This window comes from Astyanax mexicanus, chromosome 8 (genome assembly GCF_023375975.1).
Source record: "Astyanax mexicanus isolate ESR-SI-001 chromosome 8, AstMex3_surface, whole genome shotgun sequence".
NCBI lineage: Eukaryota > Metazoa > Chordata > Actinopteri > Characiformes > Acestrorhamphidae > Astyanax > Astyanax mexicanus.
The window spans coordinates 48,622,098-48,648,843 of record NC_064415.1 but is presented as its reverse complement, the minus strand read 5'-3'; the positions used below and the strand labels follow the sequence as shown (position 1 = coordinate 48,648,843).

The 26,746-nt window shown below is 37.8% G+C and overlaps 1 long non-coding RNA gene and 1 gene segment (V, D, J or C); one reads left to right on the top strand and one right to left on the bottom strand.

Moving 5' to 3' along the window:
• Positions 1-8,903: 8,903 nt before the first annotated feature.
• LOC111194287 (T cell receptor alpha variable 12-2-like) lies at positions 8,904-10,493 on the bottom strand. The segment is given in 2 exon segments: positions 8,904-10,240; positions 10,378-10,493. Coding segments are annotated over 2 exon segments (381 nt in total).
• Positions 10,494-13,209: 2,716 nt separating this feature from the next.
• LOC111189518 (uncharacterized) lies at positions 13,210-21,516 on the top strand. Of its 2 annotated transcripts, none has more exons than XR_007440234.1 (6): positions 13,210-14,427; positions 15,186-15,217; positions 15,509-15,542; positions 15,984-16,045; positions 17,679-18,029; positions 20,221-21,516. It is a non-coding gene; the product is annotated as an uncharacterized LOC111189518 (long non-coding RNA). The 2 variants fall into 2 exon arrangements; XR_007440233.1 differs by having other exon boundaries at positions 17,676-18,029.
• The last annotated feature ends 5,230 nt before the right edge of the window (positions 21,517-26,746 follow it).

Here is a 26,746-nt window from a genome sequence, read left to right as displayed (position 1 = left end):
TTTATTATTATTATTTTATTATATTTTATTATTAATTATTAACTTATTAGTTATTACTTTGCACTTCTTAGTTTAGGAATAGAATATTAATAGGGAAATAGGAATATATAAGCTTATTTGGATTTTATTTCTTTATTATTACTTTTAGGATGTACTATTTATCTTTTAAGTTGAATAGTTAATGGTAGTTTAGCTATTTATACTTTAAACTTTTACACTGACAGAGTTTAATATCATTTAATTTACTATTAGTTGCTAGTTTAGTTAATTTGTTTACTTAGATCCACTAATATATTTTAGTTCAGAATATACACCTTTAGTTCTACTTTTTTCAATAACCCAACAACTTCAGTACATCAGTAAATCCACAATAAACAAAATACAAATACAAAAATACAAATGTGTTGAAACAATAAATAAAAATAAAATTTAAATAAAATAAGTTAGTCTCTAGGTTTTTGCACAATTCACGAATTTTCAGCCCATTAGATGGACAGGTGATGCTTCTAGCTTTAAGTGTTTCACTCTTTTATCAAAAGAGGCTTATTTTAGTCACTTTTCTAAGCTAACTGTGAGACACAGCTTTCTAGCTAACTTTGGGGCACAGCTTCTTCCTCCAGAGCACGAAGAGAGAGAGAGACTGATTGAGGGGAACCGCGCTTCTAGCTGCAGTAGCTCTGTCCAATCAGAAGCAACTAAGGCGGGACAAGCCAAGCTCTCTAATATTATTGGCTGCAGTTTATTACACCAGACTCAGTTAGCTTAACCCTTTAACTCCCAAAGAGTCTAAACTATGCAGACTGTAGCTCTCATGAAATGGGGGTTACATTTACATTTTCATTTTGTATAAATCTGGGCTGAAACGTGTCTGTCTGTGTGTCTTTGTTTAGAGGTGATGCTTCACACTGCTGCTGTTTATCAGAATATAAGACGTGCTGGTGTTGAAGTGTCTGTGTTTCACTGAAAAGTCTGGAAAGGCTCTGACGACGCTGTCTCCTTATAGAGAGCGCTGAATCTGAATCAGCTCGCTTCATACCCCTCCTGTATGTGCGCCACACTCTACACAGATCTTTGCCGATATTTACATGCATGTGATTGGTCTGTGAGGGGCCTGTGCCGCAACGTCCCCCACTGTAAAGGCCAGAAAAATAATGCCGCTTAAAATAAACACTGGCAAAATGTAAAAATTCTCATTAGTCTAGGTCCGCTTAGATCAGAGTCTGGGTCTGAAATTGGACCCCATGTACAACTACTAGTGACTCGCTGTCAGTCCTGATGTTGTCAATCTGCCTGCCATGAACTCATACAATCAATACACACACCAACTCACAGTATGTATTTACACCAGACATTTCGGCTGATTTTGTGCTGCTACTCTGTTCTAATTCACCTTCTGATTACCCACACCTGATCCTGCTAGTATATATACCCCTCATTTTCAGTAGCTTATCACAAGGTATTTTACCTAGTGTCTAGCTACCTAGACCGTCGTTACCGTTTCTGATTTTTTGCCTTCTCTCTTTTTTTTGCCTCGCTGTGAATGATCTATGGACTGTCCCTCATTTTGGTACGTGTTCTCCTTTCTGGCTGTTGTTTGCTCCTGTTAACCTGTTTTTTTTCGTTTGACTACCCTGTTACTGTATTTATCCTACGCTGTTTAATAAATATATCTTTTTTACTGCTTCTGCGCTTGTCTGTGTATACATGGTCATTACATCAGGCTGAGAAAGCAGCAATAAGATCTCTGTAATCCACATAATTGTGCTCCTTTTACACCATGCTACCTGTGAGGGAGATTTCACTAGGAGGGCTAGTACGTTTTGGATAAGCAGCAAACACTTCTTTCGTTCCAAAAACTTTATATGTTGGTCAGGACATAGAAGACAGAGAGGCATAGGATGGTTTAGGTGGCTTTATGGATTTGGCAATTAGCAGTAGTATTACTATGAGTCTGCAATAACAGAGAAAATACATAGCAATATATATTATATATTACAAAAAGAGCAATTACAACACAATTGTACAAGTAGAACAAAACACTATAATCCCACTGCGTAGCATTTCTATACACTGCATGCTCTAAACAAAATAATAGGGAGTTAGCACCACCTTATGGGCAAAGAAGGTAAAGGCAATGACCTCTGCAATATAACTAGGGCTGGGGCGACGCGTCGACATAATCGACGTCATCGATTACGAAAATACATCGATTTGCATAACGTGCGTCGGCGCGTCGTAAACATGGCGGCGCCTGTGGAGAGCATTAGAGGTTAGATCGGGCCCAAAAATTCTAAACCGACCCAGCCCGAGCCCGTGCACGTTCTGCTCTAGCCCGACCCGACTTGAACCATAAACTGGCTGTTTTCGGGCTGTTTGAATGAGCGAAATATGATCAGAATTGTGTTAATTAACACGGTAACATAGAAGCATTGAACTATTATTTAATTAAAATGATTTTTAAGAACAGCTAAACACAGTTCTGCAAGTCAAACGCGGAGGAGTTCACGTGCAAGAGAGAGAGAGAGAGAGAGAGAGACACACACACACAAACAGAGAGAGAGAGATTTGCGTGTTCTGATGAGCTACTCACAGGTGAAGGTTCTCTTTGATCTCCTCGTGTTCATATTCTAGTCCCACACATAGTTCTACAGCTCCCTCAGTGTTTTCTGTCGTATTTTGCTGCTAGCGCGAGCGCTTACAACTGACACCGCGGACCGCGGGGTGCCGCCGCGCTTGTGCCGAATCCGACTCCCTGCTGAATCCGACTCCCGCTTCGCGGACAGAATCGGCACAACACCCCCGCTGTAGAACTGCGGTAGTGAAAACAGCGCTTATAAATAAATTAGTTTAGTTTCACTTTCAGTTTTCATTATTTTCGTTTTTTTTTTAATAAAAATATAATTAAAAAACAGACGCCTACATCTCGGACTATTTTCTGGAGCCCGGGTCATGTCTGGTTCGGGCAGAGAATCTAAGCTCTAGAGAGCTTGGACTCCGGAGAGCAATCTCCAGCTACAAAAAAAACGCCAGCGGGCATCTAAAGTTTGGGAGCATTTCACGCAAAAGGGCAACAATGTGGTCCTCTGCCATACGTGCAAAAGGAGCACTTGAAGCGCAAACATCCAGGAGCACTATGTCAACAGGGTCACACAGTAAGTACCGTTTACATCAGGGTCTCCGCGGGTGTCCTTAAAAAGACTTAAGGCTGTCTACCAAAGGTTTTAAACCTGCCACAGGCAGAAATTATACATTTTTGGTTTATATTTGTGCATGGCATTTCGCAGTTTCCAGAAACAGTAGCATTATTCATAAGTTCAGGTGTTTAGCTAAGCTAGCTGCCTTAAGTTATTTTAGCTAGCGCCGTCGGCGCTACGGTGTTACACCGTTTTCTGTCACCGTCGGAATTTTGTGACCAGTGCTCACGGTTATGAGCGTTCATTGGCAAAACGGAAGCTTTCTATACCTACACCTTACCCACAGCCCTAAACTGAACCGTTTTGGCCAGTTGGGGTAAACATTAGAAACGAACACGTTTCGAATCGGCCAGTGCACCGGTCTGCTGAGAACTACTTGCCCGTGGTCACAAAATCTAGCGGTCACAGAAAACAGTGCAACACACGGTTGTGGTGTATGGGAGCTTATCCATTTTTAGCGTTATAGATCTGAACAACGTGCTGTACATGTAAGTGATTATAAGTGTGGGGTTTGGTTTAGTAGGCTTGTGTTGTTGTTGTTGTTGTTATTATATATAAATATAGTAATTTATCGTTTGCTTTAAAACGTAAAATAATAATTATTTAAATATGTTTCTCAATAAATAGATTAGTCGACTAATCGAAAAAAATAATCGTTAGAATAATCGTTTAAAAAATAATCGTTAGGGACAGCCCTAAATATAACTGACTGTTATATAACACTGTTAACCAGCTCAACTACACCATAAATAATTCAGTATGCAACACAGTATCACAAATATTAAGGTATTAATTACTGTAAAATACACATATATGCAGGTAAATATACAAATATACTACTAAACGTTTAATCCTATGAGCTTTAAAAGTAGTAGGTACTGTTGTAGAAAAGAAAATGAAAGGTGGGCTACCCCCACCTCTCGTCCGGGGTACAACTCCCCTGCGTGTTCGTTTGATAGAGAGAGTCAGACAGGTGGAGTGAAGTTGAAAGCAAACCAAGTATTTATTACAAAGTACTGAATATTCAGGAGAACCCACACATGAAAGACCGTCTAACAGCCGTCCCAGTATAAGTTCTGACCCCCCTCTGATCTGACTCCATGTTTTATACCCCAAATGACGTGAAACCTGTTGATGAGGCGTTGCTAAAATCATCTCATGTTAGTATGCGTACTTTCACGTGTTAGTGCTCAAGTTTCACAGGTCTGACTGGACCACTAGTGTTTGGCCTTGACTGTGTTCTTCCAGAATGGAACATCGTGGCACTATCTGTGTGTGTGCGTCACCCCCGCTTTGAAGCCGCTGCAGGTTCCCCCACACACAGAAGGCCGCTTTGATCTAAAAGCCTCCTCTGTCGAGTTGATGACCGTTAGTTAGGGTCCTGCAGTAAACAAAATACTTCAAGCCTGAGCTACATCTCATATGTTATATGTTAATGTGTTAGTAACGCGTGGTTAGTCCGCCATATAATAAATCCTATGTGTTAGTAAATGTATCATGTGGGTTAATTTGTCATATAATAGAGTCTGTGTTAGTCACATGCCTGATCAAACAATGTTTTACTATATATGTAAAGAATATATATTGTGATTATTGGTTAATCTTCTATATAATTGCGTGTAAAATACACTGTGAGTAAAAATGATCAAATATAATGTGAGTATTGGTTAATGCATATAAAATACAAGGTTTCACACAATGATTATGTAATTATAGATACTAAGATAAGTAATCATAACTGAAAGATATTTGTCAATACACCCAAGGTAAAATAAACAGTTACTCTTCAATTCTCCCTTTTGACTAGGGTTGCAACGGTATGAGATTTTCACGGTATGATAACCGTCTCAGAAAATACCGCGGTATCACGGTTATCACGGTATCACAGTTTGTTACATATATTATTAAACTGACCCTTAAAGAAATTACAACAAAGGTTTTTTGTTCAATTAACTATTTATTGTAGAAACCTGGAACAACTATATAGATAATGTCTCCTTAAAAAAAATAAACTGTACACCATTAGGTGAAGGAAACCAGGTTTTTCCACTACTCTTAAGGTCATTAAGGGTGTATATAAATATATATATATATACACACACACACACACACACGTGTCACACATTACATGTCCTCTAAGAAGTAAAGATCCTGTGTTTAAACTATTCAGTACAATTATTTAAGTTTAAATTATTTAATATCTGATAAACTGAGCCTGGGTCAGTGTCTGATCAACAACTGTTGTAAACGTCCGTTTTACTGCCAAGTTGGTATATAACCAGATAGAGGGGATTTATTTCTGAGTCTGGTTTTAACACATGAAAAACAGGCACGTCAGAATTTGAAAATTAACGCATGTAAATGAATGGCGTCTTTCACATCCAGTCCGGCCAGGACCTTTACACGGACACGTGAATCCGTCGTAGCACGCACTTCACGCCTGTACCTGCGTGCCCAAATTTCGGATAACTCAGCGCTTTTGCGGGCGCTTACCGCATGGGTTGTGCACGACTACAAAGAGATTTTATTTATGTTCAGATTAAAATTATAAACTAAACACATACTTTGCGCTGCACGGCGGGGTGGTGTTCATGGAGATGGGAGAACAGGTTTGACGTATGTCCACCTTTAGCTGTGACTTTACGGCCACATTGATTATAAATCGGATAACCATCCTCGGGTGTGTTCGGCGGGATCTGAAATAGTCCCACACTGCTGATTTTAGTTTAGCCTTTTTTTAGGCGGACGGAGATTTGTTTAGTCTGATGCACTTTCTGCTGTTCTCACCGCTGTGTGCTGAGGAGCTGAAGCGGAGCAGAGTTGCGCATGCGTGGGTGAGTTTCTCCGCTGGCTTGTGTTTTACCGGTAATAAGCAAACACACACGGTATGATAACCGTGCATTTTAATACCATGGTATACCGTGAAACCGGTTACCGCTGCAACCCTACTTTTGACGTATCAACCAGATACGTCAGTACGTAACGCAATAAAGTAAAAAGTCCAGCTTACTTTGTGTCACAGACTCAAACTGCAAATCACCAAAGTCCACGCTCAAACAACTCAGGAACTGTAAGGCTTCTCAGGAGGAATGGAGGAACATGTCTGCCTAGTTCCTTTCTCCTTCCTTTACTGCATATTTTTGCATGACCTACTTTCAGCCAATGCCCTGATTGGCTGAAGGGCTTAATTACTGGACCAGTCAGAAGACTCATCAAATGATTCAGGACCTCCAATGTTGATCACCACCGTCTGTTACTACCCAACCTGACGTACTGTAGACCTGGCCTCCACAGCCTGCTGTACCTGTGGTAGGACTGAGTGATATTGTAGCGGGCTCAGTGGTTTAATACCTGGTGCTAATTGAGATGTTGAAATATTTTTAATTGGGCACCAGTTATTAAATTAATTTAATTAGATTAATTAATAAATTAATTAATCAAATTAATTAATAATACAAGACATCTCAGGGTGTGGTTTCTACAGGTGACAGAAATTCTCATAACCAAGTTATCCAGAAAACACACTGAAATGACAGGTTTTGTAATATAAAAGTATTTTATTAAATCACAAAGATATGAGTAAATAATTCATTAAAAAGTCACAAATGTAGCCATTAGATATCAAATCATAGTGTAGAATGATAAATGAGAAATAAAACAACAAACACGTTATAATACTGATATGAAAGGAATAAAGATTAATAGAACTATTAAGTGAGTATTTCTAAATAAGGGTCTAAATGTAATGAGGTCAAAACAATCAAATGAGGACACTAAAATAAGTAGATAAGTAAGATATTTTAGGACCTACAAAGTTCATCCTTCTCGCCCAATAACTGAAAATTAATCTATACTAAGAAAAGAGGAACATAACCAAACTAGACTTGACCGACCAGACACCAATTAGTGAAAGATGCCCAGACTGCCTTACTCTGAGACGTCCACAAAGGGGGTCCCCATCGGTTCCGTCCGCTGTTCAAACCTCTTGTTCAGCTGACCTCTTGCACCCCTAGCAGGTCCCATGTGGACCCATCCGCAGGGTAAAGATAGTTCTCTGTGGGCCAGCGGCGCACCTGGTTGACACCCACTTCTGGTCTCTGCACAGGGAGAACTTTTCCCCGGAGCTGGCTCGGCTGGCGTACCCTCTCGGTGATCCGTCGGTTGGTCTAGTTGGTTTACTGAATTAACTATCTTGGCAAGCAGGAGAACTCCGTAGATCATAAAATAGCTTAGTTATTTAAACTAGGATAACTAATACCATTATGCTTGAAGAAGGTTAAGTGAGTTATACTAAGAATGCTAAACTAAGCTGACTAAACTAAACTAGTCTAAGAAAACTAAACTCCAAACTTCTCTCTGTCTATCCTTTCTCCATCTCTGGGCCCTCTCTATCTCTCTCCTCCAACTTCTCTCCTCCACTTCTCTGCTCGTACTTCTCCCTTCTGAACTTCTCTCTAACTGTGACTGACTCAGTTTAACTATTAGTCTCCCTGGCCTGTTTGGCTCTTGAGTTACGATTGGCTCTGTGGCCCAAGTGTCTGTGTTTTAATTGGTCTAGGACCGATTTCAAACTTTGGCGGGGAGGATAGTTTGTTAACAAAGGGCCATAAAACACCCCACATTCACCATGCTTCGGCTCGTGAGAGATTTCTTAATTTTCTAATAGACCAAACCAAAAGAAAACTCAATTAAACAGTGGATCAAAATACATTCTTCAGCATGCCAGTTTCTGAGGATAAATTCAGGAAACAACAATCTTACAATTGAATCACTATAAATGTAATATATATATTTTGCCCACAAACAGTTTTGTACTATTCAAGATAATCTTAGAAATACAACAATGGATGGTACCTTGTCAAAAAGAGATCAAGTCATGAAACCCAATTAAATCACTTAAAAGATAATACATGGTTAAACCACTGATAACCAAATAAAGCTAAATTATCAAATGCTAGTTAAATGCTAGTCAGGACATATCCAAACACGTATACCAGATGTGGCACATTATTTAGTAAACATTCTGTAAAACACCTTTTTTCTTTATATAGTCAATATATATGTATTTTAAGCAAACTCTCCTTAGTGAGAAATTCCTTTCCTCTGCTGAGTGTTTATAGAAGGCTGCTTGCTTGGAATTTACGACCGTGGGGGAGGTTGGTGAAAAAGAGTTTCTTCTCAGCCCACAGACTTGTGGCCTGCAATGTTGAAAATGGACTCCCAAGCTTAGAACATTTCTCTTAACTTCATTAATCTTATTTCTAAGTGATTGCAGAAATAACTAAGCACAAACCCCTAAATTGGTATAATATTTGGTGAATTTACAATTTCCACGGCATTCATGTTCCTGTCCTGGTGATGGTGCTGTTGGCAAAACCACAATTGTGCACAGTTCCAGATGTTTAAACATTAACTCCGAGGTTTACGACTGCTACTTAATTTAGGGCTCTTGAGCGAGGCTGAGTGAAGAAATAGTCAGGAAATGTCATTTTGAAATTTAAGGTTGCTTGGCTAGAGATTAGAGCATCCTGGAGGTGATTGTGAAGTTAGAAAATTCATTTTACACCATAAGATGGGGGTTAGTGTGTGTGTGTGTCCAAGCGATGAAGAAAACCTCTGTTTAATCCACTACAATATGGAGAACAAATAATGTTTTACATATTTTTTCATCCCATAAGGTAATAACAAAAAACACTTCTGTGGCAAAGCTACATGTTCCAGATTTTATACAAACACTTTTATTATTCAGTGCCATGTCCTGTATATTACAGTAGCCTTTTATATCATCAACAACTGAAAAGAAATTCAAATTCACTAATTAATTATAAACAACACATTAATGAATTATACAGATTCTTCAAAATCTACTTCAAGTAGTTAAAAAAGGAGAGACACATGAAAAATACAGTGTGCTTTTGAGAAAAGTGCATCTAAAGTGCTTCAGAAAAGTAAATAAGTGAATAAAAAAGTTCAGTTAGAGTTTTTAATTTTCTATTAACGATGTCAGGTGTTTTTTCATACCTGTGTGAAGGAGCTGATTGGTGGACCTCAGTTCAGGTTTGAGTGGGCGTGTCTGTTTGTGTGTCTTTAATCAGTGGTGAAGCTTCACACTGCTACTGTTACTAAAACTTGTTCTAGTAAGTTTACAACAAGAATGTAAGAATATGGTAAAAATATATACAACCAAATATATGTATTTACATATTGTTGCACATTTACATATTTTTATCCATGACCCACTTGTACACCTCATTTTATTGGACGTAGAAATGCATTGTAAAAGTTAATAAAAAAATGAATATAAAAAATAAGTATGTAAATAAGGGATATGGTGTAGTAACCAAAATATAGTTTATTGCCTTTTTTATAAGTTAATTTTAAATTTAAGTGGTGTCAACTTACACAATGCATTTCTCTTTCAATTATGTAATTAATCGAAATAGTCTATAAAAAAATAAATAAAAATGAGAGATAAATGTTTGTGCAAAGAATATGACATTACATATTTTACAGAAGTATCTGTGAACATTTATAAAGGGTTATAGAGAGTTCCAGTTTACTGTAGGTCACAACATGATGACTGATGTTCCAAAGCAGACTGATGTTCTAACCTGAATGGTGAGGAAGCTGAAGATAAAGAAGCAGAAGAGAAACAGCGCCCCCTCCTGAAATATAAGTGTTTCTACATATTTCACAAGTAAAGTTTTAGTACAGTGTTTGGTGGGTTTCTGTCACTGTGGGCTCCAGAGCGCAGTAGTACAGAGCAGAGTCTGATACTGCAGTAGAGGAGATGATCAGATCCACTTTCCTCTTTTCTTTTTGATGGTTGATGGATATTCTAGGAACTGGAGGTTTAGCTTCAGTAATGACCCCTGCATAGTCCAGTATGAGGAACTGGGGAGATCCTGAATACTGTCGATACCAGTGAAAAGCATAACTGTTTACAGCTCCAGTTACAGTGTAGTTACAGGAGAGAGAAACATTCTGACCTTCAACAGCAAAAACAGCGTCTCTGCTAGGAGTGATGACGTCTTCAGCTCTGTTACCTACAAATAAAATCATAGAATTAATGATTAACCCATCATTCATAGATCTGTTAGCATGTAGCTAATGAACAGCATTAGGAAACTGTGTGTTAGTAGCTGTTAGATCTTCATATTTTTATAATCTCTGAAATGTTGACCTGTAAGAGCAGAGAGCAGCAGTACAGTGAAAATGATCATGGTGGTGTAGCACACACTGGGAGAAGAACACACTGACTTTCAGCTCTTTAGTACACCAGCATGACAGTGTGCTGATCCTCTCTACACACACTTAGCTCCGCCCCCCTCACTCAACACCTCATCTTAGAGGCTTAAAGCTTTATCACATCAGCAGTGGTACACCGCTTTACGCTCTGTTCTCCAGGAGTTTCACGTGATTCTGATCTTCAGTGAGGTGAAACAGTGTTTAGTGTAAAATGTTCTGTTAGAATAATTTTATACTGACTCATACTTTACTTTATTAATTCCCAGCTGGAGAAATTCATTTATCCATTAGCAAACTCAAAAACTGCACACAAGTGTACATCACAGAACACGACACGTATCAACATACAATCAGCTGATAATAATTAAATACAAACTGATAACAAAGTGCAATGTTAACAACAGGTGTTATACAGCCTTATAGAGTCTGAAATGAAGGATCTCCTGAAACTCCAGTTCTACATCACAGTGAGAGTAAGAGTCTGTTACTTCTGCTGCTTCTCTGAGCTGCCAGACTAACTGTCACACCTATTGGTTGTGCCTCCATTCAGAGATCAGCTTCTTCCCTCTTACTTAACAGAAACTAGTGCTAAGGAAGAGTACATTAAACCAGGGTCCCTGTATAGATAGCAGCAGCCTAAATGCCATAACAAAGAAATTCCGCTAGCCGTTGCTTTTAGTGCCTTCTGCGCTTGAACAACTACACAGAGCAATCCATTTCACCAAATTGGATTTAAGAAGTGCGTATAACATTCATCAAAGGAGATGAATGGAAAACTGGTTTCTCCACTAACTCTGGCCACAATGAGTATTTGGTCATGAGTTACGGGCTTGCAAACGCCTCATCTTTTTTCCAGGCCTTTATCAATAAGGTTTTGAGGGACATGCTTGAAATTTTTGTGGCTGTTTTTCTAGATGATATACGTATTTACTTTTCTATGATGTCAGAACATGTTCAGCATCTCAGGCAAGTGCTAAAGAGGCTACTCCAAAACAATCTATATGTCAAAGCCAAGAAATGTCAGTTCCACAAGACACAGATATCTTTCATGGGGTACATCATTAGTCAAGCGGGAGTCTATATGGCTAAAAAAAGGTGGAGGTAGTCAACAATTGAAAAAAACTGTCACTTTTTCCTTGTGCTTTCTTTTCCAAGAAATGTTCTCCCACAGAACACAATTATGGACGTTGGAGGAATGGCACATTTGGTTGGAGGTAGCTCACCATCTGGTTACTGTTCTGACCAGGGGCAGATCTAGCCATTTTGGGGCCCTTGGCAAAATATAAACAAGGGGCCCTCATTCTTGAAACACACACATAAACCAAATAACTAGAGATGGAACGATCAATCGGCAGTGTATCGGTATCAGGCGATTTTCAGCCAAAATACGGTATCGGCGATCGGCAGATATTCTTCTGATTTTAGCCGATCTGATTCAGGAGTTTAGGGTTAAGCAGTTTATCAGAGCTGTGTGTGGATGGCCGGTGAAACTGCTCGCTTACAGGAAGCCGCAGTTCCTCATCCAACCACTAGCCGGAGCTGCAGCAGCAGCAGCACAAGCCCCTCTGTCTTTACACCAGTCACAGAGCTACAGCCCAGCCACGGGCTACAGGGCTCAGCTGAGTCAGTCTGGAGCGTTTTTTACAGTTTACTAAAGTTCATCTGTGTAGGAAATAAAGGTTTTAACCCCACTAAACGGATAATACAGCTCTCTACAGTTCATCTTTCAGCCCAAGCAGCTAACAGCAGCAGTTTAGAGCAGCCGTCACGGAGTCACTGCTCGGATTACATTATAAACAGGTCAGTTAGCGCTCTGCTAACCTCAGGATGTTTATAACTACGGAGTTTAGTGGACACACTACGGCTGCAACGTTAGACTGTTCAAAGCTACTGAAGACTATTAAAGGCTATTGGAGGTTATTGAAAGGGTTATTGGGGGCAGAAATCAATAAAGGCTGGTTAGATAAGTTATTCAAGCCCTCATTCCTCGCTGCGGTGAAACTGCGACTAGAGCTGTCACAGTGATGTTTATTAACGTCTTTAAAACAGATTTTGTCAGGTATTGTCCTATAAATATTTACACATAACCAGTGTTGGGAAGGTTACTTTTAAAATGTAATCCCTTACAGATTACTGATTACATCACTCAAAATGTAATTTGTAACGTAATCAGTTACATTACTTCAAGTGAGTAACGTAATGTGATTACTTTGGATTACTTACAATATTGTCGTTTTTTTAAGCCTGAATGAATGTAGCAACCACATATTGCATATTATCCTTTTATTTTTCTTGCCAGTTAACAAATAGAGAAAGAAATAAAACAGCCTTTTCAATCACCCTCTAAAAATACTTATGAAACCATTTCATCAAACTATTTTATGAAACACTTCTATACATTGATGAAAAAATCATTAAAAACCATTAAAAACCAAACAATGCAACAACAACTGTAAGCTATTAATTTGCAGGTTTGCCACTTTCTGCAGGTGGATTATCTAGGGGTGAAAATCACAAGATTCATTATGATATGATATGATTCTTTTATTCAGTGATACGATAATGTACGATACCTCAAATTATGTCACGATACGATACGATTCGGTTCAATACGATTTTTACAATCTGTTCCTTTTCTAAGAACTCCCAAATGCAAACAAAATATAATTTGAATGTTTTATTATTAAATGTCAATTGCAGTGTAATCATAAAAAGTAAACAATCATTCACTTCAACACTTTAATTTTCATTCTTTAGGTTCCATTTGAGAACATCAAATGCAGAAGAAAATGTAAAAAAATAAATAAATAAAAAAAGCGCCTGTTATAATTAGAGTTAACAATGTGTGTATGGATGTTGGTGATGTATAGTCAATCATTCTCTACATTTCCTGATTCAGTAGGGTCTTGACAAACAAATTACAAAATTGGTAATTTATAGCACAATGCATTAAAGATTTCCACTGCATTATATTAGGTGTCCACCAGGCGTCTCCAAAGTGTTCAAAACCTCTCAAGATACACAAGTAAATCTGTCACTATACAACAACAGTTTGTAATATTTTTGTTTGTTTGTGATAAAATAAATTAATGTCTATGTCAGAGTAATATTAATATTTTTTTGATGAAATGACACACAAAATCACACGTATGCGCGCTGTGGGCGCACCTTTGTTTACCAGAGGCATTTTGGTGACAGCTGTTAGGCATGCCCCACCCCCAGCCATTAGGAGACCAATCAGGGCAAATTACGTACCAGTGTTTTCGTCTAAGGGTGGACTATTGGTTGAAATAGGTGTCAATCACTTTTGTGACCTTGGAGAAAGGCTATGACCTGATTTGATTGGATTGGATTGATCCAGCGCTCACGTTATTGGTTCAAAAGACGATCACTCAAGAAAAATAGTGGTTTGTGGACCAATAAAAAACACAGAATCGACAAGAGGACATCCTTAGCTTTGTATTCACGTACAACTTTACGTGAAAACATTACATGTGTGGTCGCTAGGAGTTTGAGAATATGACGTTGCGGTTGCGCTGAAACTAAACGCATGTTTGTGAGGAGAAGTGAGCAGGAGAATAAAGGACTTTATGGATATTTTACCTGCGGTTCAGTGCTGTATTGTGGATGCTGTGATAGTAAGTCCCTGATAGCAGACTACTCCGATCCGGATCCGTTTTACCTCCGGCAGATCCGCGCTACAGTCAGGTCTGTTTAGTGGATCTGGTCCGGCTTCACTCCGGGTTCGGGTTATGATTGTGACTCACGTTCAGATCCGTTTTACTGACGGTAAATCCGCATAACAGTCCGTCTCATTTCACGCCTTCCATATGACTTCCGCACGGAGTCAGATACCAGATGTGAGTTCAGTGTCAGTTCAGTGTCGTTTTGCGGATCCGGGCCGCATCGGCGGAGCGGCACAGGAGCGGGAGAAATTCAAACTCAGCGCGAGGACCAACTGACATCTGCTGAATCTGCGCTTCAGGTGAGTTAACTAGCTAACTAGCTATCAGCGTCATTTAATTACATTTATTGCTCATTTTTAATCTTGTATATGCTAAAGTTGATTTATCACGTGTATGTTGGATAATATCAATTGTTTTTTTGTGTATTTAATGTTAATTGTTGTCAATTTGTAGGCAAAATTGACAAAAAGCTTCAGTTAACGATGCTAGTATTAGCTAGTATAACTAGCTAAGCTAACCAGGCTAACTAGCTGTAATAAACGCTGTTAACTCATTTTGCTCGAGTAACACACCTTTTTTTTATTAAAATAAACAACTTTAGTTATTCTTAGAACCTTAAATAGTTGTGTTTGGGCTTAATTATAATAAAGCTCGTCAGACGTTTTCCTGCTCCGCCTTAAATCGTGCAGCAATGGCTTACTGACATTGACATATTTAAGCACTGTTTAAGGTGGAGTGGGAAATACAAAGAATCTGGCCAAAAGTAAAAAAAAAAAAAAGAAAAAAAAAGTAATTATAAATTTTATAATTTGTTATAAACACAACTAAGTTACTGTCAATAAAAATATGAGGCTGCATTTAAGTTAACTTATTACGAAGGAGTTGGCCAGTGTCCATATCAGCAAAATGTGAATCTTTAGAATAATAATTGGGTAATATTTGCTAGCCTAAATCAGCATATGTGTAGTAATATTAAACAATATCTGTTCTGATTTCAACTTAAAAACACCTGTTCAAAGTTACTACAATATATTAATTATATGCATTTGCTTAGTAGGGCTGCTGAGGGCTGGGGACCTGCCAGATAAGGTGAGATACAATTATTTTAGCTAATAAAATGTATGTTTACAGGTTGGATCCACCTAATGCATTTTATGTTTAATATTATGGTAGTCTTGTTTGTTATACAACATATATTATGTTAATAGTTTATTATTAACTAACATGTTTTATGTCGCTAACACACTGCTAAGTCAAACTAACTTGTTTATTATAATATTGTGTTGTATTGCAGTACATTTTTAACATTGGGGGAATATAATAAAAAAGGGCATATTAACTTACAATACTGAATGTAATTTTGTTTTGTTTGTTTTTTAGGTGTAATCATTTACCCATCAAATCACCTAACAAGGTAATTAATTCTATTTTCCAGCAGTTCTGTAATTAATTTTGACTTTAAGTCTGTTGATACACGTTTGATTTGATATGTTTGCTCTTAATGTAGCATTTATCCACTTTCTTATTTTAATTGTTTGTTGTGCCACTGCACTAAAAACTTTAAGGGACACTGTAAGATTTTCTTGATTAATTTATATACATTTTTAAAGAAGTAAATTTACAACCATAAAAATTAGTGTTCCACTCCATTGAGCTGTAATATACAGAATAAAAGTGCCCTGCTATCAGAACTTTCTCAGCCTCGTTTCAACACCGGAGGTCAGATCAGACATGAGAGGAATATTATTCAGTGTATTACACCTCAATGGAGTGAAACAGTGATTTTGAAGTTCAGAATAGCTTTTAAGTTTGTGTTTTGTTTTCTGTCTGCGCTTGCTGCATCTCCCCCTCGCAGGATGAGCCTGGATCCTAACAGTACTTGCACTGGGCAGTGACATTATACATAGAGTAGTTAAGGTAAGAAATATACATTTCTTTCCTTTTAAAAACATTTGTGTTGTTACGTATAATAACAATTACATCAGGCGTTATCAGATCGAGGTTCAAATTATCAAATCAAATTGTTGGCGGGGACCATTTAAAAAAATCACTGGATATTGTTGTCCGTGCTAACTCTATACCCTTGAGTAAAGTAACCAAGTACTAATACTTCATTACTTTTCATCCCTTTGCTTTATCTTAAATGATTGCCACCTTTTGAACTAAAATAATTCCTAATCAGTTGTCTATTCCTGACTAGAAAACTAAAAATAACAGTTTTAAATGTTTTGCTTTTTTTTAAGCTGGAGAGAACTACTGCAGGATTTCTCCAGACTCACTGTAATTACACATGGTCACCATGACACACTAAATAGGACAGGGGTGTTTTTCCTGAAAGTGATCAATCTTAGCGAATAACAAACAAACTAACGCATGACGTGAGAAAAGAACGAGCCAGTTCTTCAAGTGTTTCCCATAGAGCTTTGCAAAAAGTTCAAAGAGCGTCTTTGTTGACTCCTCCCCTTTGCAATTCCTGTAAATCCTGTATTTCCTTGGGAATTCCATATAAGTGTGTGTATGGTGCAGTAACGACTGGGTTACAGAATGCACAGACTTGGAGTCTGCACACTTGCTAAGGACGTGACCATCACCAGTTGTCTGCAGGAAACCACCTGTAGCATAAAATCAGTGGGCAGTTAGGTGGTACATGGTGGAACTCTGTGGAACTGAGTTGACCTAGAGCAGGGATGGGCAACTTCCATGATGGAGAGGGCCACATTTTTTTCAGCATGACCATTGGAGGGCCACATGACCTCGCACTTCAAATAATTGAATATGAAAAACGCTACAAATGATTTTCAATAAGAACAAATTTTATATGAATTTATATCTGTATGTTTACAGCGCCAACATTTATTAACAACTATTTTCTGCATATTAATGCATTTTAATACGGCAAAAGACAAACCATTTGCTTAAAAAAAGTGCAAAAAGGAAGTCCTTCATATCAAAGAACAAAAAGTTTGCTTAAAAAACTGCAAATACAGTAGTTCCTTTGTGTAAAATAAGTTCATTATAACAAGTCCTTCATAAGCAACATAGACAAAACATTTGCTTATAAAAGTGCAAAAGGCATTTGAACTTATTTATAACAAAGAACAAAAAAGATTTAAAAACTGATTGCAAATAGCTCATTCAATAATAGCAGAAAACTAGACCACAGAGCGCCCGTGCCCGCTATTGTTTGGCAGCGGCGCGCCCTCTAGCGGTCAAAAGTAGAATTACATTATTTTTTTTATTATTATTATTTTTTTATTATGAAATTATGAAATTATTTTTGATCTATTCGCGGGCCGCACTGAGTGATGACGAGGGCCGTGTGCGGCCCCCGGGCCGCCAGTTGCCCATCCCTGACCTAGAGGCACACATATATACAGTGAGGAAAATGAACACCCTCCGACTTTGCAAGTTCTCTCACTTATAAATCATTGAGGGGTCTGAAATTTTCATCTTTGGTGCATGTCCACCGTGAGAGACATAATAAAAATCCGGAAATCACGATTTATGATTTTTTAAAAATAATTTATTTAATTTACAACTTTCTCAGCAGGATTTGGTATCCGCAAAATGGTTCGAGGTCCGCAGCCCTCGCCTCCCCCAGCACAGAGGAAAACTACCAAGGGCGGTACTCTCATTATAGGAGATTCAATTGTTAGACATTTAAAAGTATCTAAGAGTAATGGCACAATTTCATGTCTTCCAGATGCTTGCATGCTGGTAGTCGGCAAGCGGCTCCCTGGGGCGCATTGCCAAAGCAGGAACCCCGGCACCATCGCCCTCCACGTGGGGATGAGCTTTCGGGAGCGACCGGCCCCGTTCCACAGAGACAGGCTTCTCTCTGTGAACATCGAGGCGGTGCTACGCTGAGACTGACTGTCCTCTACCCAGTCACACCAGCCAAGTAGGTTTGTTTGCTGGTATTTCTGCTTGTACTATTTGTATGTCAATTCTTCATAATAGTGTAAATAAAACACGTTATCAAAATAGCTGGAAAATCTGTTTTAACAACTCCATTAGAATTAATACAAACTCGTCTGTCCTTCTGAGTTACAGCAACAACCACATTAAATCGGGGCTGTTAAATATAAGATCGCTGGCACCTAAATCAGTTACTGTAGGTTAAATTATCATTGACAATGCACTCTCTATGAGACATGGGTTAAAACTGATGGATATTTAGCTCTAAATGAGTCCACTCCCCCCAGGTTCTAGCTATTTCATCTACCCATGCAGGACTGGTCAGGGTGGTGGTGTAGTCGTCAGTTATAGGAATAAATCAAAATACAGAGTTTGAAGCTAAGTCATTTGAACTGTTTAACCTTATAGTCGCAGGCCCATCTACTGCCACCAAAACCCAACATTCATTCCTGCTGATAACTATGTACCGTCCTCCAGGACCATATGCAAAATTCACTAAGAAATTCAGTATATTTTTTAGCTGCAGTAGCTCTCAACTCTGACAGAGTTATCATTGTTGGTGACTTTAATATCTATTTTGAAAAGAAACAGGGCCCACTGAGAATAGCATTTAAATCAATTTTGGATGCATTAGCCTTCAATGAGAATGTAATGGGCCCACCTACTGATGTACTGACTCAACTTTTTTTTCATTTGGTGATCTTTTTGGCTATGTTGCAGCCAGGGGAATGCATTTTTGCAGAAAACCTGCTTTTTCATTAAATTTTTGAAATCTAATGTCTTACTCTCACGTCATTCATACTCTCTGGACGCATTTTGCACTCTCTGGACATGTTCATGGCAAAAATGTACACACACCTACAAACTGCTCTTAAATCATTATACATCAATATTGTTTTGCTTTTTTTTTCATAAATCAGGATTTTAACCATTTAAATAACTGTTTAATAATTTTATACAGTAATACAGTAAAAATGTGTTTTCAATGGAAGTCAATGGGGCATTTTTGGCCACGAAGGTGTTCAGAGGGAGTATTTGACACTACATAAAAAAATTCTACCAATGCCCCATACATCTAATATTTATTATATGAGAAATAGTACAACTTTTGTGGGGGTTTTTAATGAATAATTAATCATGAATGTAATTAAACTGTCAATTAAAGGGTTAAAATCCTGGAATGTATTAAATATTTGATCATTTTGATCAGGGCTGGATTTGATTAAGTGATTTATGAAAAAATAGCAAAAAAAAAATGTATATGAGTATTTTATTGCTGATTTTGTGCATGTACATTTTTGGCAACAAAGGTGTCCAGAGGGTGCAAAATTTAAATCTGGCACTACGTAAAAAAATAATAATGCAATCAAATCAATTTTGTTGCTAATCTTTTACATGTCCAAGACTCTAATAGTCACCAATGCCTCATTTGTCTGCTGTTTGTTTTGTGGAAAATAATTTTTGTGTTTTTTTTTTTTTTTTTTTGCCAAAATACAACAATAGTTAAAATATTTAAACTGTCATTTAAAGGGTTAAAATCCTGAAAATTATTTAATGTTTGGTAGTTTTGGGTAGAACGGAAGTTGATTAAGTGATTTTATGAAAAAAAAAAGTTTATTTATGTAAAAAAAAAAAATATTGATGTATAATGATTTAAGAGCATTTTTTAGGTGCTTGTACATTTTTACCACAAACGTGTCCAGAGGGTGCAAAATTTGAAGGGGGCTTGAGGGTTAACCTGAACATTTATCACCTGGCCGCTTTATTAGCAAAAACACAATTACAACTGCAACAACAAATGCATTTATCAAAAACCGCTGACTTATATTCTATTGTAAATAAAATACAATATAATTTTAAGTACGAGTTAACAAAGTTCTTAGCCTTACAAAGCTTTTGGGAAATGCACCCCAAAGCTATAAGTGCACTTTTTATTTATCTTTCTTTTAATTTTGGGTGCATAATTCCAGTAAAATGGTAATTATTTATTATGTGAAATGGTATAAATCAAAATTAGCTAGCCCCTATTAAATACAGCTGTGACATTTATATATCTTTTAGAAATTTGTTCAAATGAAAAACACTTGTCATTTTAGTACGCTATATTCATTTCTAGCCACTTCTTTTCTGCTGTTTCTGAAATAAAATATTTTCTTATTTTGTCTTTTTTATAGGCTGCACTGTAGTGGTGTTAAGTGTCCAAGAATGCTCTCATCAGTGGAGGCACAGCTGGCTGCAAAAAACGTCTGTGTCTGCATGTTTATATTATGTGAATTAAAAATGGTTTTATTATTAAAATAATTGTATTAATGCCTGTTGATTTATAAATTGTTTAATTGAAATCAAATTTTATTTAAGTAGCTTAATTAAGTATTGCATTTATAACTGATGGTATTTTATTTAATTAGCTTAAGTATTGCATTTATAAGTGATGGTATTTTATTTTAATTAGCTTAAGTATTGCATTTATAAGTGATGGTATTTTATTTTAATTAGCTTAAGTATTGCATTTATAAGTGATGGTATTTTATTGAATTAGCTTAATTAATATTGCATTTATAAGTGATGATATTTTATATAATTAGCTTAATTAAGTATTGCATTTATAAGTGATGGTATTTTATTTTAATTAGCTTAAGTATTGCATTTATAAGTGATGGTATTTTATTGAATTAGCTTAATTAATATTGCATTTATAAGTGATGATATTTTATATAATTAGCTTAATTAATATTGCATTTATAAGTGATGATATTTTATATAATTAGCTTAATTAAGTATTGCATTTATAAGTGATGGTATTTTATTTAATTAGCTTAATTAAGTATTGCATTTATAACTGATGGTACTTTCATTAATTAGCTTAATTAAGTATTGCATATATAAGTTATGGTATTTTATTTAATTAGCTTAATTAAGTATTGCATTTATAATTATTGTATTTCATTTAGCTAACCTAATTAAGGATTGCATTTACAACTAATGTTTTTTTATTATATTATTTAAATATTGCATTTGTAATTTAATGTACTGTATTAAACTCTTTTAATTTATCAATGTAAAAAAGAAGTCAAATAGCTTAGTGCTCTTTCTTTACTACTTTTATTTTGAAATATGTCATTATAATCATTAATAAGTAGGCTGGGGAACGTGAAAAGGCCGTGGCTTGGCCGTAGCTAATACGGAACTAATCCGGGGCTGATCCAGATCTGGTCCAGATCTGTAACGGACCTGTTCCAGCGAGTGTAACGGTAAGCGGATCCGGCCCATATTCGGTCTAAAGGAACACCTGAAACGCTTGGTCTGGACTGGTGCTGGCCCAGTATCTTTTTGACTCCGTAAAAAGGATCCGTGACGGTTTTGGCCCGTTGTGCATCTGGACCCCGGCCCAGAACCGTTTTACGGATCCGGCGCGGAACTTGTGATAGACTCGGCCCGGATCCGGCCAGAATGCTTTTTGCTATCTGGGGTGATTTTTCTATAATCTTATATGATGTTATTTCACATATTAATAATATTTTATAAGGCTATTTTGTTGGGGAGGCGTGTTTCACATGTAAACAATGTAAAAATACAGGCTGTTTTCAGTTGGAGATTTCTGGCGACTGGTTTCATGTAGATGTAAATTTGCGTGCAGGTAGTTAAAGTAATACTAAAGAATATGAGTTGGTCAGTTGGTCGGTGTGTTTAGAATATTTTACGCCTTTAAGCATTCTACTTTACATAGTCAGAATGGGCCCGCCGACGGGCCCGCTAGAGGGCGCTTCTGCAGTGAAAACATTCTGATCGAAGGTTGTGAATCATAGAATATTCTGATGTCGTGATTTATGTGAATGTGATTGCGTTTTGTCAGTGTTGGATTGGAAGACCAAAAATAGGGAAGTACCGCAATGTAATCCATTTATTTTAACAGAGTAACTGTAATCTGATTACCACTTACTGAAGCAGTAACTGTAACGGATTACAGTTACTCATAATTTGTAATCTGATTACGTAACGCCGTTACATGTAATCCGTTACTTCCCAACACTGCACATGACTTATATCTCTCCTAAAAGGCGTTTATTTTGGTCAGTAACACTCGTGTTTATTTACTAGCAGTGTAAATTACCAGTGTTTGCTTTGGCGTGGATGTAATTAGGGGAATCTGTACCAGGTTTGCCTGGCACCTGTGTGGCATTAATGTGGCATTTGGCCCCGCCCAATATCGGTATCGGCGATTAACTGATCGTGGTGAAAGACGATCGGCGATCGGAATCGGCCCCAAAAACACTGATCGGTCCAGAAGGTGTAAAAAAGAAGGTGAATTTTGGCAGTGCATCTGCGATTCTTTTGCTCTCTACCCGTTTTTTTCGTTTAGCAGAACCACTTTCATAACTCCGCTTCATTTCACTGTGACAGCTGTCACTCTATTATACAACAGTTAGTTCCGACCTCACAATCTGATTGGTTAAGAAGTGTTCTAGCCGTGATGATATTCGTGATAACATCACGGCCTTCTCACACTAAACTTGTATCACTCCGCCGACGCGTTGCCGAGTAACGGCGTATATACACACAGTACAGTTTTGAATCATCACCTCCAGCAGCACCAACAGCAGCGTTAGCTTAGCACAGGCTAGCGCTCAGCTGCGGCACACTTGCCCGCAGCCCACAGCGCTGACTCGTGGAAAAAAGGGAAGGAAAAACGCTCGGCTAATGCCGTCTGACAGCCAGAACGATAACTTAACCAGCCAGGCTAGACTAAACTAAGTTAATACTGAACTAAAGCAAGCTACGCTGACTGGGATTTTCCGAAGCGCGGATAGCTTGACTCCGGTCACCTACCCACAGTACAGCCACACCGGCAAGCTAACCAACACCACCCAGCAAAACATTTCACTCCCCTAACGTTACCATCTTCGCTTATTCCCAAGTTTGCTTTCAAGCTAACTTTCGTGGTGTTAGTCTGCCTGAACCATACACTGTTTTGTAGTTAAGTTTCAGTTCTGTGACAGTTGTTGTGTAACTACTTTTTGGCGGAAGGCACAGTCCATATTAGGGCTGCCACAAACGATTATTTTTATAGTCGACTAATCACCGATTATTTTTTATGATTAGTCGACTAATCGGATCATACGTTAATTGAATATAAAACACAGTTTATCACAATAGAATGCAGCTGCTATTATACAACCAACATTAGATTTCAGCTATATGCTAACTAAAAATAAAAACAATTAAAATCATAGTTCATTAAACCTTTAATGAAATATGCAGCTTGTTGTAACAGACAATTATTTTACTGTTTAGCATAAAGTGTAAACAACTGTGTAAAATAAGGATAAGGCACTGGCATTTATGAAACATCTCAACCGTGAGGTTGTTTGAACTATTATGAAAAAAAAGTATATTAATAAAAAATGCCTCTCTGTCCAGATATTGTGTACATTACCGTACACAGGGCAGCGGTCTGCACAGATCTGATTGGCAGAGGAGAGCGTTTGGTGATTTTACACCACACATGACTGATCTGTGAGTTTACTGCACCGAAAAGCACTGAAAACAGAAGCCACTGTCAGAATGAAATCCTTCTCTGTAGTTTATCGGTTTGGGACGGCATTTGTGACAACGTCTGGGTCTGGATCCGGATCGCGGTCCGCCTATTAGTGACCTCTGTTTTAAAGCTATCAAGATGAGTAAGTTAAGTACTAAGTTAACGCTCTGTTTACGCTAATTTTAGCAGCTAAATAGCAATTTAGCTTCTTCGTCATTTAATCAGCCACAACATGCCTCCTTTTCAGGCGCTCGTGCATCGCGGTTGTGCTGCCGAGGAAGGCAAGTTCTTCATTGCAGATATTGCATTGCACGCGTTTCACTTTTATTTTCTTGGTGATCCCACACTTTTGAGTTCTGTAGCGGGGTAGCCATGAAACCAGAGCCTGTCTGTATAATGTCCTGAGATGTCGTCCACTACCTACCCCGGTTTCCACTACTGCGCATGTGCGTCCAGGACAGAAAGGCAGTCGCAGCAGTTTGGAGAGAAAAACAAAGAAAAAAAAAAAAAACGACTAATCGACTATTAAATTAGTCGTCGACTATTTTAATAGTCGACATAATCGTGACTAGTCGACTAATCGTGGCAGCCCTAGTCCATATTAAAGCATATTCAAACTGAATTTCTTAAAGTTCTTTGATTTATTTTCTTTATTCATTTTGTAAAAATAAACTGTTGTATAAAAGCAATAGAACACTCGTGGTCGTGTGTTATCACGTGATGTTATTCGTGATAACACACTCCCTCTTGTGTTCTATTGCTTAAGTCGCGTACAGTTCCCGCTGTTTTGGTTTGAAGTCACGTCGTGTGGCACATTGCTACGTCATCATATTATGGACTAGTTCAATGCAAGCAACGGAGGGGGGTATGTGTGTTTGGACAATTAGTATTTAGACATTAATTCGGTATTCTACTGATATTTCTGCTGTTTTTTTAATAGAAATATTTTTTTCTTTACTTTACATAAGTAACAAATTAACATTGTTTTTGGTGTATTTACTGTAGCTGGGATGGTCAGATTTGGGGGGCCCTATGGAGGACAGATTTGGTCGAGGCCCTAGGCAAATGCCTAGGTTTGCCTATTTAAAGAACTGCCTCTGGTTCTGACGGATCACAAGAACCTGGAGTATCTGCAGACAGCTAAAAGACTAAATTCACGCAAGCCAGATGGGCGATTTATCGCTTTAATTTTGTGATCACCTACAGGCCTGGATCTCAAAATGTCAAAGTAAAAGCCTTGTCATGACTGTACAAAGACAAAAGAACCATCCAAGAACCAAAAACCATCCTAAACCCAGCTTGTATTTTTGCTCCTATTCAATAGAATTTCCATGAGGATATAAGACAAGCCTCTCTATCAGATCCCACACCCTGTTAATTGCCATAATGACCATGTTTTTGTACCACAGGTTTGCAGAGATAACCTTATCAAGAGAGCACACGCGTCGCTAGCCACAGGACATCTGGGTAAAAGTTGCACTACCCATCTCCTGTCTAAACATTATTGATAGCCTAGCATTGAGAAGGATATCCATGCCTACTGTATGTCCAGTCCAATGACAAAGACCTGTAGATCGCTACCAGGTGGTGAGCTACAACCCCTGCCAATTCCACACAGATCATGGTCATTTTTTCATTCATTGATTATATGAGAGACCTACCACCCTCACAGGGTTTCACCACCATCTTGGTGATTATTAACAGATTCTGTAAGGCCTGCAAGCTAATTCCATTCTCTTCCATCCCCACTGCTTCCCTCAGAGCTGAGGACATCGTATCGTACAGGGGTCCGCAATTCACTTCACATATATGAAAGACATTCATGGATAAAATGGAAGTTTCTTTCGGCCTTACTTCAGGTCAAAGACCACAAGCTAATGGTCAAGTTGAACACTTTAATCGAGAAATAGGTTGTCTTCGGCATCTCTACTCTCACGATCAACAAAATGAATGGTCACGTTTCCTTCCATGGGCAGAGTATGCTCAAAACTCTCTCCACAGTACTTTCACAGACTTAACACCTTTATAATGTTTTTTAGAATTTCAACCTCCACTATTCCCCTGGAACGCTGAGAGGACTGAGGCTCATGCTGTCAATGACTGGTTTGAACACAGTGAGAGGGAATGGGAACAGACCCATACTCGCCTTGGCTCAGAAGGAGCAAGCGGGTCGACAAAGAATTGAAACAATTTTCTTTAATCCTAGTGACATGTATGAATATCCAGTAAAGACCTCAAACTAAGACTCCAATGTAAAAAATTAAGTCCTTGATTTGTTGGGCCCATCAACGTTTCAAAAAGGATCAATCAGGTAACTTACAGACTGGAGTTAATTAATTTAACAGATTCTTTAAAAAAATATAAAAAAAAAAAATACAGTGTGCTTTTGAAAAAGTACATCTAGTGTACATAGAAAAAAGTAAAGAAGTAAAGTGTATTTTTTTTGCAACAGACAAAAACGCAATGCAAAAATCGTAGTCAAAAATCAGACAAAGAATCAGAAAACCAGGAATTCAAAAACACAGTGATACAAACGCTCAATAATATCACAGAGTGGCAATATCTTGCAAAGAGGTAGAGACAGAGTCCAGGTGTATATATAGGGAAACTATTCAGGCAAGATTCAGTTCTGGTGTGAGTGAGAGCGGAATCGCCTTCAATAGTCCGGGGAGACTGATCTCTGAACTGTGGGCAACATCATGCCATAGGGGGTTCATTGTGGATTTGTAAGGTGTCAACTTAAACAATGCATTTCTCTTGAAATTAGGAAGTTCATTGAAATAGTCTATAAAAAGTGAATAAAAATCAGAGTTAATATGTTTCTACAAACAATATAATGTTACATATTTTACAGAAGTATCAGTAGACAATTATAAAGGGTTATAGAGAGTTTTAGGTTACTGTAGGTCACAACATGATGACTGATGTCCCAAAGCAGACTGATGTTCTAACCTGAATGGAGAGGAAGCTGAAGATAAAGAAGCAGAAGAGAAACAGCGCCCCCTCCTGAAATATAAGTGTTTCTACATATTTCACAAGTAAAGTTTTAGTACAGTGTTTGGTGGGTTTCTGTCACTGTGGGCTGCAGAGCGCAGTAGTAGAGAGCAGAGTCTGATACTGCAGTAGAGGAGATGATCAGATCCACTTTCCTCTTTTCTTTTTGA